General features: G+C 41.2%; 1 protein-coding gene across 3 annotated transcripts in view; it reads left to right on the top strand.

The window, feature by feature from the left end:
• The window catches only part of LOC143038874 (uridine 5'-monophosphate synthase-like), a gene marked incomplete at its 3' end in the record, with an annotated part of 45,222 nt that overhangs the window by 7,718 nt on the left and 18,909 nt on the right, over nucleotides 1-18,595 (top strand). For all 3 annotated transcript variants that reach the window (XM_076208536.1, XM_076208537.1, XM_076208538.1), the window contains 2 exon segments: nucleotides 393-536; nucleotides 16,161-16,283. In XM_076208536.1, coding sequence (XP_076064651.1) covers nucleotides 393-536; nucleotides 16,161-16,283 — 267 coding nt within the window.

Genomic DNA, 18,595 nt, shown 5'->3' on the forward strand with positions numbered 1-18,595 from the left:
GAGGAGGTTAGGGGAGCGATTGTGACAGGGAGAGGTGCCATGATAATTACTGTGATGGGAAAAGAATATAAGGAGGCTATAGGAAAAGATGAGACATAAAGAGCATTGAAAGTAATGAAAGCTGGATAGGTACCTTGGTTGGATGGGTGTCATGCTGAGTGTCTGACAAAGAGAAGAGCTGTTATTGTGGATTGGCTAGTGAGGTTGTTTAATGTGCACCTAAGGGTAGAGGACTGGAATATTTACCTAATCACTTCTAAATTTCCTTTCAATCGGCTTTGTTGTGTGTGAAAAGTGTCCTCTAATAGATTTTCCATTTATTTTGCTTAGAGTCAGGTTATTGTTGAAGTTATTGTTTTTGAATGTGGCCTACATGATTTATTTTTCCAAAGGATTTGCCAATGTTGGTAAGAAGAAAGGAAAAGAAGAGTTATGGGACTAAGAAGATGGTGGAAGGAATATACAAAGCAGGAGAAAAGTGCCTGATGATTGAAGATGTCGTTGTATCTGGAGCTTCAGTGTATGAAACTGTTCTGGTATGTGAACTTGATAGTTACATTCTTTGCATGTGACTATATTTACTGTTGTATGTTGGTAAGTCTTTGTTTTGTAAGTTCATATGTGTATGTATATAATAGTGTGTGTACATGTATGTATTTACTTAATTGTAGTGTGCAAGAAAGGAGCAATGCTTGTGGTGTCTGAAGGAATTTCTCCTCACATTCTTTATTTTTGTATGAAGAGATGAGGGAGGGCCACTGTGTAAATGAAGTGGCTGGCTGTATTTACGTAGTTGTATTTTGTGGGAAGGGGAGCTATGTTCGTGGTGTCCCGCCTTAGTAACTCGCAGTGTCTAGTTTGCTTTTGTTGTAGTAGACTGTTTCTTGCTACATTGTTTATGACCTGGTCAATGAGCAGGAAACAGGAATGACCCTTCATTCAAGAGGAGCTAAGATGAAAGGGAAACAATTGGGTGACTGAGGAGAGTTGAATGAGTATTTTCCTAATTGTAGTATACAGGAAAGGAGCAAAGCTTGTTGGGTCCCATCTCTGCCAGTTTATCATACCTAGCCTCAAATTCATATGAAGTTCCAACTGAATCTATATCCTTGATTTCCCATTGTCATGTTAATATTTGAATTCATGGGTTGTTCGAGCTTGGCCTATATCACCTTCCAAGCTATGCAAAGTATTTATGCATGTATATGGAAAATGCATTTCTTCATGTCCTTTAGATGTGGTTTTTCTTAATTTGTTCCCATGATCGCCCTTCCATCCTTAATAAAGAGATGTCAATGCAATCTGTCCCAGTAAGTGACCTGAATATTGTAATTATATCACTTTTTTTCTTCAATCTTTCTAAGTTGGTAGATCAAGTGCTTTTAGTCTTTCCTTGTATGGTTTATCTGCCAGGCTGGGGACCAGATTGGTTGCTGCCCCATGTATTCTCTCTATTTTACTTATATCCTTCATACTGTGGGGATCATACCACTGATGCATATTTCAGTCTTGGAAGGATCAAGGTGTCAATGACTTTTTTCATCCCTTCATCCATACAGTGAAGAGCCACTTTAATCAACAGCAGTAGTCTATATGTCTTTTCCACAATCATGCTGATATGTCTGTCAGGTGACAGGTTGTCTTTTATCAACAGTCTCAAATCATTCTCTTGCTTTTGTAATGAAATCTTCTCTTGAAGAATAGTTTGATGGTCTTTTGCCACATTTGCACATTTCAATACCTATTTCAGTACTCTTTTCTCCATAAAAAATAGTGTAGATCTTTTGGCAGTAGTCTTAAAATCTCATTTTTCATTCTGTTCATGATTTTTGCATCATCTGCAAACGTGTTGGCAAAGCTTGTACCTTTTATGTCATTGACATAGACACGTTATTGGTACAAACGCTGAATCTTGTGGAACTCTGGTTATTACCGTTCTCCATCTTGACATCTTGTCCTATACTACTATTCTCATGTATCCTCCTTTCAAAGATTCTTTCATCCATTCTATTAGTTTGACTCTCAGTTCTCCAACATGCTCCAATTTCCACACAAGTTGAATGTGATGTACTTTATCAAAAGCTTCCTCTAGGTCAATGGTACACACAGTCCACATGCCTCTCTCTCTTGCAGCACATCAGTCATTCTAGTAAAAGCTTGAAAGGTTTGACATACACAATCTTCCATATCTGAAGCCAAAGTGACTGTCATGATATTCATCTCTTAAAGATATTTGAAGCATCAATATTTCACAATCTTTTCATATAATTTTAGTATTGTGGTGTCTTCTTATTCCACCTTTGTGTGATGGTACCACATTTGCCCTTTACCAATCAAATGGCATTATGTGTTCTTTCAATGAATACATAATATGACTGTGAATATTGTCTGCTAGTTGTTCCCTATATTCTTTGATTATCCTGTTTGAGATCTTGTCAGGTCCTGAAACTTTTGTCACATCCAATGATCCTAAAAGGTTGAGCACTTACTTCACTTCTACATTTATATCTTCTAAACCTGAATTTTTGCTCCCTTTGTTTTCCACCAAAAATTAAATTTTTGTGAAGACTGGAAAATTTTAATTATTTCTGCCTGAGCTGAGGCCTCCTCAAAGATCTCATAACTCATGATTTACTTGGAAGTTATGCATCAGTGTCTCAATTTACCATTTACAAACCTGTAAAACCGTTTTGGTTCATCTTTGCATTTATCTACTACACCTCTTTCAAAACTGCTTTCTCCCTCCCTGTGAATTCTTGTATAGTCATTTCTAGCTTGTTTATCAGCTTCATTTTGTTTTACTGCTTCTTCTCTTCCTCCAATTTGCCTGCCCAAGCAATGTCCCTGGCTGTATTTGTAATCCTGCACCTTTTGTTAAACCAGTCCTGTTTCAGCTTCTTCACTCTACTCAAACTCGACATCCCACTACCATGAAGTGGTAAGTGAGAAGCCCCTGGTAGGGCAAACCCTGTCAGTTGCAGCATACCGCTGGGTTTGTTAAGCCAATGTTGGGTCACCTTCCCACCTGGCTAGGACTATTGAGAACCAATGCTACAAAGCCTGCAGCAGGTCCCAGTAATTGAATTCAAAGTAAAGATTTCCCATTTCCTCCTTAATCCTGTGGTATTTATCAATTCCTCCCAGTTTGCCTCTTCAAAGAATTTTTTAACCCTAAGTAATCTGCTTTCCTAAAACTCAATCTCCTTTGCCTGTGTGATTCATTGCTTGGCTCTTGTTCCTCATCCTCCAGCTGAAATTCGGTTGTTACATGTATTCCCTGTGGTGGGGGAAAAGAATACTGCCACCAAGTATTCCCACTTGGATCGTAAGAGGCGAGAAGAAAGGGACGGGGATTGGGACTAGGCATCCTTCTCCTTGTAGCCCCACAGGGCACATTCCTAAAAGTCAGAGCTGGGATTCTGTGGAAAAAATCTACCACCGGTATCGGTAGTTGGTAGCGAGCCGCGTCCAATCGGTATCGGTAGATCGGTAGATCGGTAGATTTTCAGAAATCTACCGACTGAAGGCGGTATTCGGTAGATTCGGTATTGGTAGATTAAAAAAGCTCTATATATAATAAAGAAATGCTTTTAAAGGCCCATAACACACTTTTTAAGTTATTTCTCTCTTATTTAGGTTAACTTAAGAATAGATGTAAATTAGAGTCTTTTAATACATTATTTATGTTCAAAAATACATAACTTATTTAATAAATGAATTTCTCTCTCAAAAAATAAACATCAAACTGAAAAAAGTTAAATTTAAACAAACTAGACAATACAGCATTATTTATTAACTTTTAAACATTTGATTAAAACACTAGGCAATGAGGCTGAGCACGTGGTCGAGAGCGTAGGAGCTAGAGTGTAGGTGTACTCGCGTTGGCAGGCCAAACGAGAGTGGGGCTCCCGCCAAAACTTTTGGTGGGAGCAAGAATCTGCAAGGTCGTGGCGGCCTCTGATTGGCTGAGAACGCCCAGAACGGCCGGTGACTGGCTAAGCGTGATGACGTCAAAGTAATTCCTGGAATTTCCTGCTAACTGCTTCCCATAGATGTGCTCGAACGTGTTGAAACTTGTCCGTTTCATTTTGCCGGGGTCGTCTTCTCTTAAGTCTTAACAAAAAAGTCCCGCGCTCACTTTTTCAATCTACCGATACCGATTGACTGCCAATCATGCAATCGGTAGCGGTATTCGGTAGTTTCTTCAAAATACCGAATGATCGGTATCGGTAGCAGAAATCTACCGCCGGTAGTACTGATCTACCGACTACCGAATGTCAATCGGTAGTCCCAGCTCTGCTAAAAGTAAAAGCAAAGGCATATGAGGGTCTGGAAGTTCTCGGACCAGCACCCTAAGGTTTGGGTCTTTTAATGTGCGTGGATGTGGTACAGATGAGAGTAAATGGGAAGAGATAGGTAGTATGTTTGTGAGAAGAAAGATGGATGTGTTGGCTTTGAGTGAAACTAAGCTGAAAGGGAAGGGCGATTGTAAGTTTGGGAGTGTAAGTGGGAGGTTATCAGGAGTGAAGAGAGGGCGAGGGAGGGAAGGGGTGGCTATATTAGCAAGTGAAGAGATAGGTAAACGTGTAGTGGAGTGGAAGGAGGTTTCCTCAAGGATAATGTGGATGAAGGTGAAACTGGGAAAGGAGATGTGGGTTTTTGTAAGTGCATATGGGGCTGGCAGTGAGAAGAGTGTAGAAGAAAGGGAGGCCTTTTGGATAGATTTAAATGAGTGCATAGAGGGTTTAGGGAGAAGTGTAAATGTAATAGTATTGGGAGACCTTAATGCTAAGGTAGGAAATGAACCAAAAGATGGAGTGGTTGGGAAATGCGGAGTTACAGGAAAGAATCGTAGTGGAGTGTGAATGGTGGAGATGTGTCTAGGGAGTTGATAATAGCAAATACTGTGTTTTGGAAGAAAGTCTAGCATAACTACACATGGGAGAGGGTGGTGAATGGAAGGGTGGTAGATAGAGCGTTGATGGATTATGTAGTGGTAAATAGGACTATGATAGGAAGAGTTAAGGATGTACATGTGCTAAGGGGAGAGGGTGGGGAAATATCAGATAATTTTTTGGTGGAAGGTAAGTTGAGAGTGGAGGATAGATGGAGAAAGAGGAAAGGGACAAAAGGTAGGGAGGTGCTTAGAGTGAACTCTTTAAATGAAAAGGAAAAGGAGAAGGAGTACAAGAAGAATCTGAAGGAGGAGTGGGAGGGAGTGAAGGATAGAGTAGAGCTAGGTGTGGAGGAGGAATGGGGATGGTTCAAGGAGGGAGTCACAAAGTGTGCAAGGATGGTGTGTGGAACAAGAAGGACAGGAGGAAATAGAAGGAAGGGTAGTGAATGGTGGGATGAGGAAACAAAGAAGGTTGTAGAAGAGAAGAAGCGAGCTTTCACAGATTGGTTACAAAATAGGACGAGGGAGTCATATAAGAGGTACAAATAAAAGAAGAGGGAAGTAAAGTAAAAGGTAAAGGAGGGAAAGAGGAGAGCAGATGTGAAATGGGGTAAGAGTATGACAGAAAATTTTGAAAGTAATAAAAAGATGTTTTGGAAAGAAATTAACCACTTCAGTACGGGACTTAAATCTCGCGGGCAGCAACCAATGCCAGACGTATGACGTAACGAAATAATATTCGCATCATAAAATATAGTCGCCGCTTATATCGATCGTTCTCTCTTTCACCCGCGAATTTTGAAAACCACAGAGAATGGGATTCTGGGCGCATTTGGGAGAATGTAAAAACACAGGGGCGACTACAATAAATATAATCAAGACGCCGATATGGCAGCGTCGCGAATCCACTTGCTCCTCATGACGCCTACGTGTGCGGCACCGTATGGAAGGGGTTAAGAGAGGAAGAGGAGGCGAATCAAGTAGAGAAGAAAAGGTAAAAGGTGCAGATGGAGAGATGATAATGGAAGAGAAGGCAGTAAGGGGAAGATGGGCAGAATATTTTAGGGAGTTGCTAAATGTGAAGGAGGATAGGGAGGGAAAGATAGTTGCAGTGGGAAATGCGAAGAAAATGAGAGTGATGAGTGAGGAAAATGGAGGAGAAATAAGGAAGGATGAAGTCGAGGCAGTTGTTAAGATGATGAAAGCAGGTAAGGCACCTGGTCTGGATGGATGCCATGTAGAATGTCTAAAAAAAGGAGGTACAGTGATGGTGGACTGGCTGGTGAGGTTATTTAATGTTTGCTGGAGAGTGGGTAGAGTGCCAGAGGACTGGAGGAGTGCCTGTATAGTTCCACTTTACAAGGGAAAAGGGGACAAGTGTGAATGTAGTAGTTTCAGAGGGATTAGCTTGTTAAATGTAGTTGGGAAGGCTTATGGGAGGATCTTGATTGAGAGGATTAGGAGAGGAACAGAGGGAGTAATTGGTGAGGAACAGTGTGGATTTAGGACGGGTAGAGGTTGTGTAGATCAGATCTTTGTGGTAAGACAAATATGTGAGAAAGCCATAGGAAATGGGAAGGATGTTTTTTTGGCTTTTATGGATCTGGAAAAGGCTTACGATAGGGTAGACAGAAAGGCACTGTGGGAGGTTATGCAGATATATGGGATATGAGGAAAGCTTCTCGGAGCTGTCAAGAGTTTTTATGAGAGTAGTAGAGCTTGTGTCAGGATTAGAAATGGAGAGAGTAAGTGGTTCGAGGTAAAGGTGGGACTTCGTCAAGGATGCGTTATGTCACCCTGGCTGTTCAACTTTTACATGGATGAGGTAGTGCGAGAGGTAAATGCAAGGGTGGTGGGTCAGGGATATGAGATGGTTAAAGAAAATGGAGAAAAGTGGGAAGTGAGCCAGCTGTTGTTTGCTCATGACACTGCGCTTGTGGCAGGATCGGGGGAGGGACTGAGGAAGTTGGTGACAGAGTTTGGGAGAGTATGTGATAGAAGAAAGCTAAAGATAAATGTGGGTAAAAGTAAGGTGATGTGATGTACAAGGGGTGAAAGTGGCAACAGACTGGAAGTGAGCATTAACCTCTTCCATACGGTGCCGCCTACGTAGGCAGCATGAGGAGCAAGTGGATACGCCAGGCTGCCATATCGGCATCTTGATTATGTTTATTGTAGTTGTCCCTTCATAATTGACATACTCTCTAAACTGGCTTCATCACATTTTCTATGGTTATCAAAATTCACGGGTGAAAGAGAGAATGATGGATATGAGCATTGACTATTTTTTATGGTGCGAGTATTATGACGCAACATCGTACGTCTGGCAGCTAATGCTGCCCACGAGATTTTGGCCTGGAGTGAAGTGGTTAAGGGAGAGCGACTGGAAGAAGTGGATAGTTTTAGATACTTGGGTGCAAATCTGACAGGAAAAGGTGGAGTGAAGGTGGAGGTAGAATGTAGATTGAGAGAAGTGAGTAAATGCCTTGGTGGATTAAGGAGTGTAATGAGGAATAGACATTTAGGAATGGATGCTAAGAGGAGACTGTATGAAGGAATGATTGTGCCAACAGCACTGTATGGAGCAGAAACATGGAACATAAGAGAGGAAGAGAGAAGGAGTTTGAATGTGTTTGAGATGAGGTGTCTGAGAAGTATGATGGGGGTTACTAGGCTAGATAGAGTGAGAATTGAGGAGAAGAACGGGGGTAGAAATGGAGTTGGGAGATAGGGTTGATGAAAGAGTATTAGGATGGTTTGGACACATGGGAAGAATGAGTGAATAAAGACTAGTAAAAAAGGTATGGAAGGCAGATGTGGAGGGAGTGAACATGAGGGGACGTCCTAGGATGAGGTGGATGGATGGGGTGATGGGGGCTTTGGGGAAGAGGGGAATGTCTGTTGAGGAAGGACGGGAGAGGACAGAAGATGGGTGAATGTAGAATGGTTGCATATGGATGATGTTGTGATGCATGAGGTGGAATGGGGGGTGAGGTAGTATGTGTGAGCAAAATTTGATGCAGCCTGAAGGGATTTCTCCCCGTCCTCTCCTTTTGTGCATGGGGTGATGGAGAGGGGGGTTGCCGATTTAATGAAGCGTCCTTGCTGTGGATGTGCTGTGTCTTGCGACACTGCTTCTGACCCAGGGCAGTGGACAAGATGCAGGGATGACCCGTCATCTAGGAGGTGCTAAGATAAGAGGGAGGGTGGAGGGGTGTGGAGTGTATTCAGGGATGGAATGGGTGGGAATGATTTTATGCCTTTTCCTTTTTGGCTACCTCCCTTTTAAGGGGGAAAAAGCCTTGGTATATGTATGTATGTATTTTACCTAGTTGTATTTTGCGGGAAGGGGAGCTATGCTCGTGATGTCCCGCCTATGTATCTCGCAGTGTCTAGTTTGTTTTTAAACTCATGAATGGTTTTTGCGCATACTATTTCATTGTCCAGTTTGTTCCAAGTGTCCAAAACTCTATGAGGAAAACTGTTTTTCTTCAGTTCTCTTCTATAGCTATGTTTTTTTATTTTCTTTCCATGTCCTCTTGTGTTTCTTTTGTCCCAGTTAAGTAAGTTCTCTCTATCGAGTACCTCTGTGCCTCTCATGATTCTGTAGATGGTCAATAGGTCACCTCTCTCTCTTCTTTGCTCCAGTGTCGGTAACTCCAGTTTAGCCAATCTCTCCTCGTATGATAGGTTTGCAAGTGCAGGTGCCATTTTTGTAGCTGCTCTTTGGATTCTTTCTATTTTCTTTATATTCTTTTTGGTACTGGGGGACCACAATGTCGCCGCATAATCTAATCTAGGCCTTATCAATGTAACCAATATTTTTTTTATCATGTCTTCGTCCAAGTATGTAAACGCCACTTTTATTGATCTTAGCAAGTTGTAAGTCTCCCCGACAATTTTGTTAATCTGTATATCATAGGACAAGTCGTTCGTGATAATTACTCCCAAATCTTTTTCGGATCCTACTTTCTTTACTTCTTTGGTTCCAATTGTATATTTTCCTGATATTCTGTCTGCTTTTTCCAAACTCCATTATGCTACACTTCTTAGTATTAAAGTCCACTTCCCATTTCTGACTCCAGTTCCATACCCTATTTAGGTCTTCTTGCAGTGCTTCACAGTCCTCATCAGTTTCTATTTTCCTTAGCAGTTTGGCGTCATCAGCAAAGAAGCTCATGTAGCAGTTCACGTCCTCATCCATGTCATTCATATAGATAGCAAACATTATTGGTGCCAGCACAGATCCTTGCGGAAGTCCACTGATCACCTCTTTCCAATCTGAATATTTTTCTCTGAGCACTACTCTCATCTTTCTACCAGTCAGAAAGTCCTCTATCCATTTTAGTAGGTTTCCTTGTATTCCTCCTATGTGTTCCAGTTTTTTTAGTAGTTTTCTGTGTGGTACTTTGTCAAAGGCTTTTTGCAAGTCTAGGAATGCACAATCAGCCCATCCATTTCTTTCTTGCACTATGTCTATTAGTCTTGAGTAAAAGCATATTAAGTTTGTGGAGCATGATCTTCCTTGTCTGAATCCGAATTGTCTTGGGTTTAATATGTCATTGTCTTCCAGATGTTTTACCCATCTATTCTTGATTATTTTCTCACAAATTTTGGCTATGGTGCTTGTTAGTGATACTGGCCTATAGTTGGTGGGTTCTTCCTTGTTTCCTCCTTTGTATATTGGTACAATGTTAGCGTTTTTCCAGTCCTCGGGTATCTTTCCTTCTTTGAGTGAGCTGTTTATTAAGATGTGTATTTTGTCTGTTAGTTCTTCTTTGCAATACCATCCGGGCCATGTGATTTTCTGACATCCAGCCTTGTTACATGTTCTGATATTTCCTTTAGTGATGCTGTAAACTCATTCATGAGGGGAGATTTCTTGTTTTTATCTATGTCACAGTTTGGTATTTTCTCTCTGGTGAAAACATATTAAAAGTTATTGTACATGACTACGGCCATCTATAAATCTTATGTGGAATCTATGATTCCTTGGCATAGTATCACCATATCCTGATTGTTTTTAAGTTTACCATTCACATACCGATAGAATAGTTTGGGTTGCTCTTTGCATTTGTCTATAATATCCTTCTCATGGTTCCTTTTTTCCTCTCTTCTCACATTAACATACTCATTTCTACAGTTAACATAAATTTGCCATTTGCTTTGTTTTTTGTCTTTTCTCCACTTTTTCCAAGCTTTGTCCCTTCTGTCTTTTGCCTCACTGCATCTTTTGTTGAACCAACATTTAATGTACTCTCTCTCTCGCTTTTGTCTTGGTACATGCCTGTTTACACCATTGTAGTTTTCCATCAATATATTCCATTTCTCTTCCACTGTTGTCTCTTCCCTGTAAAATTTTTCCCAGTTTGCATTCCGGAAGAATGTCTTTAGTTTTGTAAAGTCTGTTTTGTTGTACATCAGTCTTCCTTTCCTATGCTTTTCGTTCCTCTCTATGTCTATTTCTTCCTTTAGTACAGTTTCGATGAGTACATGGTCACTCCAATTGGTGTCTCGTACTGGACTTTATGCACTATTTCAGGTTCTGTTGTAAATATTAGATCTAGTTTCGATGGCTCTTCATTATTTCTGTACCTTGTGTTTTCACGGACCCATTGGGTCATTATGTACTCCATGGTCATATCTAGCAGTACATTGCCCCACGAGTCATCTCCTCCTTGCACTGTCATGCTGTCCCAACAAATTTCTTTGCAATTGAAGTCCCCCATAATTACCAGATTACCCTTACCCATTAGTATCTCATTTAGTGATTTTCTTGTATCATCTAGCATTTTTGTATGTTCGTTTTCTTTCCAAGCACTTGTTTTTGGAGGCACATAAGTCACCATAAACTTTGTATGTATATATGTGTATATATATATACATACATATATATATATATATATATATATATATATATATATATATATATATATATATATAAATATATTCTAAGAGTTGTGTCCAATAACATTTCATGATATTCAACTTCATTCCAAGCTCTTGTCCGGGGGGGGGGGGGGGGGATATAAGCAACCACGAACTCACTTAAGTTCTGCCTTTTGGTTAGAATTTTTAGGTTGATTGCTTCAGCCTTACCTTTACTCAGATTTGTTTCTTCCCTTCCACCTTTGTCACTTCTCACCACAATCATTATCCCTCCATCTGTTTTATCTTCTGTCTCTTCTCCAGGAGGTGTATATATTGTTCCCCAACTGTAGACAAACATTTCTGGGGAGTTTGGTCTCTACTAAACACAAAATATCAGGCTTGTTTATCCTCAAGTAGTCATTTCTCCAACCTGGCCAAGAGTAAACCATCAACATTAATGGAGAGGGGGTGCATGCCTTGGCTGGCTACCTGCCTTATAAGGATGATGAGGATGACGTTCCCTAGACTCTGGTGGAGCAGTTCAGTCTCCCTGAGGAATGCCCTGGATGGAATGAGGCTCTCCCATAAGTCTGTCATAGTATATATGTTGTGTTGTTGGCATGCATAATTGTGCACAATGTTTTCCATAATATGTTGAATAGTATGTGTGAAATGTTACATCCTGGACAATTATCTACAATGCATTCAGTCATCTGTCTCTGGGAATTTAGAAAGGATGGATGGTAGCCTTGCTGTAGCTTGGCCAAGTGGACTTTGTTCCTCTAGGGAGAGAGATGATTCAGAGTGAAGGATGTTGGGGAGAATGGCATGCAGTAGTTTGTTGTTGTTGTGCTTGCTGTTCTCTAGACTGTCTGGCTCAGCAGTCCCATCTCTCTGAGGAATGCCATGGCTGGAACTGGGTTTTCCTTCAAATCCTTTATAGAGTGTAAATTGTGTTGTTGTTGTTGTTGTTGTCGTTCCCTAGACTGTCTGTCCGAGCAGTCCCGTCTCCCCAAGGAAGGCCACAGCCGAAACTGGGTTTTCCCACAAATCCTTTATAGAGTGTATGTTGTGTTGTTTGCGTGCATGATTGTGTATAATGCAGTCTTCCATTATGTGTTGTATGGTATGGGGTGAAGTGTTACATCCTGGGCAGCTGTTCACAACACGGTCATCCAGCCTCTTCTGGTAGCTTAGAAGTGCTGGGTGGTGACCGCATCGCAGTCTGGCCAAGTGGACTCTGTCCTTACGTGGGAGAGAGGATTCAGAAGGGTGGATATCAGGGGGTCTGGCATGCAGCAGTGTGTTGTCTTTCAGTGTGTTAATGGAGCAGTGAGTGATATGATTATGAATATGTTTCCGGAGGCTGGTATTTGGTGGTTTTGGAGTAAGAGAAGAGAGTATCTGTGTGTAATAAAGGTCTATGGGTGTAGTTTTAATGTTTCTTGGTGTGTGTGGGTGTTCTGCTATGTAGTGTAGCGGGTGTGATGTGTTTGTGGTGGCTGCAGCAAGTGTTTGTGTGCCTCTCATGTCGAGGTGGTCCTTGACTTTGAGGACTTTTGTTTCATGGTGTAAATGGTCTGTAGGTGATGTATTTGTGCAGCCTGTAATTGTTTTTAGGGCTTTGTTTTGTATGATTTGAAGGGTGTTGTGGTGTGTCTCACTGAGATTAGGAGCCCATGCAGGACTCGCATAATTCATCACTGAGCGTATGCATTGTTTGTATATTGTTATATTAGTTTCTTTGTTTTGTCCAAATGTTGTTCCAGTGATTGACTTAAGTGCGTTAAGTCTAGGTGTGCATTTGTTTTTTATGTTTGTGAGGTGTTGTTTGAAAGACATGGATGTATCGTATGTTACACCAAGAATTTTCGGTGTGTTTGTGTGTGGTATTAGAGTGTTGTTGATGTAGAGATGAGGTATGTATTTGTGTTCTTTTGTCCAGTTGGTGAGAAGTGTTGCTGTAGATTTGGTTGGAGCTATTTTGAGTCTGTTTGTGATGAACCATGTGTTGAGTGTGTCAAGGTAAGGCTGGATTATTTCTGCAGCTTTGTCTGTGTTACGATGTGTGCATGTGATTGTTATGTCGTCTGCGTAGGAAGAGATTTGTATTTCTGAGGTGTCTGGCGTGGGTAAGTCATGCATGTATAGATTAAATAATGTGGGGGATAGAACTGAGCCCTGTGGTACTCCGTTCTTAATGTTTCTGATGTGCGATGATTGGCCATTATATGACACATGAGCATTCCTGCCTGCCAGATAATTGGCCAGCCATCTTTTGGTGTTATTGTGCATGTCTGTGTTATATATTTTATTTGTTAGGTTGTGGCGGGGGATAGCATCAAAAGCTTTACTAATGTCCAATGTTATAAGAAGTGTTCTGTGGTGGGGCCTATCTGAATTGATGCCATCTAAAATTCTTTGTGTGAGGTTTGTCAGAAGAGTGTTTGTGGAGTGTAGTGGCCTAAAACCGTGTTGTGAGTCAGCAAGGGGAATATATGGTGTGACAAGTTTAAGTATTAGGCGTTCAATGACTTTAGAGGGGGTGCAGAGAAGTGTGATTGGGCGGTGCGATGTTGGGATTGTTGGGTCTTTGTTCGGTTTTGGAATGGTGATTATTTTACCATGCTTCCAGATGTCGGGTATAGTGTTGTGTGAATAGCTGTAGTTTGCAATGTTTGTGAGTGCGTGTATACCTTGTGGTCCAATGTGTTTTAGGTGGATGTTGCTTATGTTATCAGGGCCACAGGCAGATGAGTGCTTAAGACTATGCATTATGAGTTTTGTCTGACTGTCTGTGAAGGGTGTATAGTCTGAGTCTGTGGGAAAGTCTTTCTTACGTCGAATGGTGCGTCGGTCGTCAGGGTGAGATGTAAGATGGCTCGTCTGTGCAAAATGACGTATGAGTGCGTTTGCTTGTTGTCTGTTTGAGGGTAGATTATCTGTTGTTGTGATTATTGCTGCGTGAGAGCGTGTAGTGTTAGTGTTGGATAGTGTGATGCTGTTGAGTGTTTTGTACAATTTGCTGGTGTTTGTTTTGTGATCAAGTGTATTGATAAAGTTTTGCCAATTTTGTGTTTTTTGTTCATGTATTTTATTGGCAATCACAGTGTTTAGTGTTTGTATTTGGTCTGCTATGTTTTGAGGGATAGGTGTGGGGGTATCGTGTTTAAGCGTGTCACGTTGTCTGATGAGGCCTTGGATTTCTGGTGTGAAGTTGGGGTTGTGTGATTTTCTGTTGCCTCTAGGGATGTATCTCTTGTCTGCGTTTTGTATGATTGTATTAAAAGCGTGCACAGCATTGTTTATGTTTGTGATTGGTGTACTGTTAAGTGTTTCAAAATGTTGTTCTGTCTCTTCAGTAAAGGCTTCCCAGTTAGCTCTCTTGTAATTGGTGTAAGTGTGTCTGTGGCCAGCTGGGGTGCATCTTGTTTTGGTGGTGATGATGATTGTATATTTTCCTGATATTCTGTTTTTGCTTTTTCCAAACTCCATTATGCTACACTTCTTAGTTGTTGGCATGTGTGATTGTGTACAGTGCAGTCCTCTATAATGTGTTGTATAGTATGGGGTGAAGTGCTGCATCCTGGACAGTTAAAGTCATCCAGCCTCTTCTGGTAGCTTAGAAGGGCTGGATGGTGGCCACACCACAGTCTTGACAGGTGGAATATATCCTTTTGGTAGAAAGTGGATTCAGAGAGATGGATATCATTGGGTCTGGCATGCTACAATATACTGTCTTTCAGTTTGATGATGGAGTGCACGATATGATTATGGATATACCTCTGGAGGCTGGTGTCTGGTGGTTGTGGAGGAAGAAAAGAGATTATTTGTGTGTGATATAGGTATTTGGGTGATTTCATGTTTCTTGGTATATGTGAGTGTTCTGCTATATAGTGTAGTGGATGTCTGTGTTTGTGGAGGCTGTGGCAAGTTTATGTGTGCCTCTCATGTCAAGGTGATCTTTGACTTTGAGGAGCCTATTTTCATGATTTAAATGGTCTGTAGATGTGCTTGTAGCAGGATCAGAGGAATTAAGTTAGTGATAGTTTGGGAAGGTGTACAAAATAAGAAAGTTGAAGATGAATATGGTGCTCAGATAAGAGGGAGGGTGGAGGGGTGTGGAGTGTATTCAGGGATGGAATGGGTGGAAATGATTTTATGCCTTTCCCTTTTCGGCTACCTCCCTTGTAAAGGGGAAAAAGCCTTGGTATATGTATGTAAAAGTAAAATGATGAGATGTACAAGGGGAGAATGTGGCAGCAGATTGGAAGTGAGTATTAAGGGAGAGAGACTGGAGGAAGTGGAGAACTTTAGATACTTGGGTGTGAATGTGTCAGGAAAGGGAGAAATGGAGGTGAAGGTAGAATGTAGATTGAGAGAGGAGAGTAAATGCCTCGGTGGATTAAAAAGTGTAATGAGAAATAGACATTTGGGAATGGATGCTAAGAGGAGATTGTATGAAGGAGTGATTGTGCTGACAGCACTGTATGGGGCAGAAACATGGAACATAAGAAAGGAAGAGTTTAAATGTGTTTGAGATGAAATGCCTGAGAAGTATGGTAGGGGTTACTAGGCTGGATAGAGTGAGAAACAAGGAGGTGAGGCAGAGTGGGTGTGGAAAAGGAGTTGGGAGATAGGGTGGATAGAAGAGTAATGGGATGGTTTGGACACATGGAAAGAATGAGTGAAGAAAGATTAGTGAAAGAGGTGTGGAAGGCAAAGGTAGAGGTAGTGAACATAAGGGGGCAACCAAGGATGAGATGGAGGGATAGGGTAAAAGGGCATTGGGATAGAGGGGAATGTCTGTTGAGGAAGGAAGGTAAATGACAGAAGATACGGGTGAGTGGAGAATGGTTGTGTATGGATGCATGGAAGTGGGTAGGGGATGGGGGTTGAGGGAGTGTGTGTGTGTGAATGAAGGGAATGTCTGTTGAGGAAGGAAGGGAAAAGACAGAAGATAGGGGTGAGTGGAGAATGGATGTGTATGGATGACTATGATGCATGGAAGGAAGTGGGGAGGGAATGGGGGTTGAGGGAGTGTGTGTGTGCATGATATTTTGATGCCGCCCGAAGTGATTTCTCCCCATCCTCTCTTTTTCTGCATGAGGCCTTGCTGTGGATGTGCTTTGTCTTGCTACATTGCTTCTGACCCAGGGCATTGGGCGAGATGCAGGGATGACTTGTCATCCAGGAAGAGCCAAGATAAGAGGGAGGGAGGGGGGCAAATGGGAGTGGAGTACGTGGGGATGGAATGGATGGGAGTGGATTTTATTCCTTTGTTTTTGGCTACCTCCCATTTAAGGGGGAGAAAGCCCTTGATATATATATATGTATTTTAATTTAAAACCTGTTTTTACTTTGATTTTAAATATTTTTTTATTATTTTTAGACACTTCAAGAGTTGGAGTTAGATGTAACGGATGCAGTTGTGTTCCTTGATCGAGAGCAAGGTGGGCCAGCAAATTTACATGCTTTAGGAATCAACGTCATTGCTGTTGTTACCATCACTGAGGTTAGTGGATGTGTTTACCTAGTGTGTAACTAGTTGTATGTACCTAGTTGTATTTACCTAACTGTAGTATACAAGAAAGGAGCAATGCTTGTTGGATCCTGTCTTCTATTCTCTCATTTTTTATCATAATTAGCCTCAAATTCATGTACAGTTCCAAATTAATCTATATCCTTGATTCCCAATTCTCATATTTAGATTTGAACTTGTGTATTGTTTGAGGTTGGGCTATATGACATCCTGAACTATTTCAAGTATTTGTGCATCTATATGCAGGGCTGTGGAGTTGGGGTTGTAGTTATGGAGTCAGAGTTGGAAGCAATTATGGAATTGCTAGAGTTTGTTGGTAAAAATATACTGACACAGACTTGGACTCCAGTTAAATTTGCACTTTATATGGCCCTGGTTTAGTATGTAGTTATATAGTACACACTCCATGTAAGTTGATAATATATATATATATATATATATATATATATATATATATATATATATTTTAATTGTAATGTATTGATGGAGGAATGGAGGTGGAAGTAAATGTAGATTGAGAAAAGTGAATAAATAGCTTGGGGGATTAAAAAGTGTTATGAGAAATAGACATTTGGAAATGGATGCTAAGAGGAGATTGTATGAAGAAATGATTGTGCCGACAGCACTGTATGGGGCAGAAACATGGAACATAAGAAAGGAAAAGTTTAAATGTGTTTAAGATTAAATGCCTGAGAAGTATGGTAGGAGTTACTAGGCTGGATAGAGTGAGAAACAAGGAGGTGAGGAGGAGAATGGGGGGTGGAAAGGGAGTTGGGAGATAGGGTGGATGAGAGAGTATTGGGATAGTTTGGACACATAGAAAGAATAAGTGAAGAAAGATTAGTAAAAGAGGTGTGGAAGGCAAAGGCAAAGGTAGAGGGAGTAAACATAGGGGGAGGACAAAGGATGAGATGGATGGATGGGGTAAAAGAGGCATTGGGAAAGAGGAGAATGTCTGTTGAGGAAGGAAGGGAAAAGACAGAAGATAGGGGTGAGTGGAGAATGGTTGTGTATGGATGATGCTGTGATGCATGGAAGGAAGTGGGTATGGATGGGGGTTGAGGGAGTGTGTGTGTGAATGATATTTTGATGCAGCCTGAAGTGATTTCTCCCCATCCTCTCTCTTTCTGCATAAGGTCACTGATTAAGTGAAGCAGCCTTGCTGTGGATGTGCTTTGTCTTGCTACATTGCTTCTGACCCAGGGAAGAGGGTGAGATGCAGGGATGACTCAGCATCCAAAAGCCAAGAAAAGAGGGATGGGTGGTGAATGGGGGTGGAATATGTGGGGATGAAATGGGTGGGAGTGGATTATGCCTTTGACTTTGGCTACCTACCTCCCTTGTAAGGGGGAAGAGGCCCTTGGTATATGCACATATGTAATAAATCTCCTCTTATCTTCGTGGCCATTCCTCTAAACCCCCAAAACCTCTTTGCATAACCCTCGGTTTCAAATTAATGCATGAACCAATAGAAATATCCATTGTGTTCTTTGAATAAATTGGTTAAACAACTCCACATTTTGTATTCTGTTTTAGCACACAGTCTTGAGAGCTATAATATTCCTGTCAAGTTCCATGTGCATCTTTTCCATCACCACCAGTTTGACTGCTTCTCCCATTGCTTTGTTGCCAAACAGTTAGATAATTGTTTTCAGCTGTAGACTAATACAAAATACTATTTCTTTTCCCCCCTCTTGTTTTCCTCTCTAATATCTAATATTGAAACAAGGCTATTAAGAGTAGAAACAATTCCCTAACTTCTTCAATACGAGTCGCATTCATGTGTGCAGCAATGGATACCTAATCTATGATGCATCACACTACTCATGTTATGAAATATAAAGTCACTGCTGTATTACTTGTTCTCTTTCACCCTGAGTAATAATAAACACACAAAACACGATCAAACTAGTTCACAGAATTTGGGGGTAACTACACTGGCTTACTTGTGTTCAGGCCACCATCCAGCATTGAAACAATAGGCTTAGCCACAAATTCTAATTGCCCCAGATGCAAACACCACTAAAAGGACAAAACTCCTTGTATTACAATGTTCCACACAAAACTCCTTAAATAATGCAATATATCCTCTCTTAGTGACTTATGGATTCGCCCAGAGGCTGTTGCTATAATATCATTGTTATTATCATTATCATTTACTTAAAAGGGGATGAAGGGGCAGAGGCACCATGTAGACAAAGGTTCATTTACATGGCTTCAGCTGTTGGGCCCTGTTCAGGTGCTGTGTCTTGCTACATTGCATCTGACCCAGGCAGTTGATGGGG

Source organism: Oratosquilla oratoria, chromosome 25, assembly GCF_046742065.1.
Source record: "Oratosquilla oratoria isolate Oo_2021 chromosome 25, ASM4674206v1, whole genome shotgun sequence".
NCBI lineage: Eukaryota > Metazoa > Arthropoda > Malacostraca > Stomatopoda > Squillidae > Oratosquilla > Oratosquilla oratoria.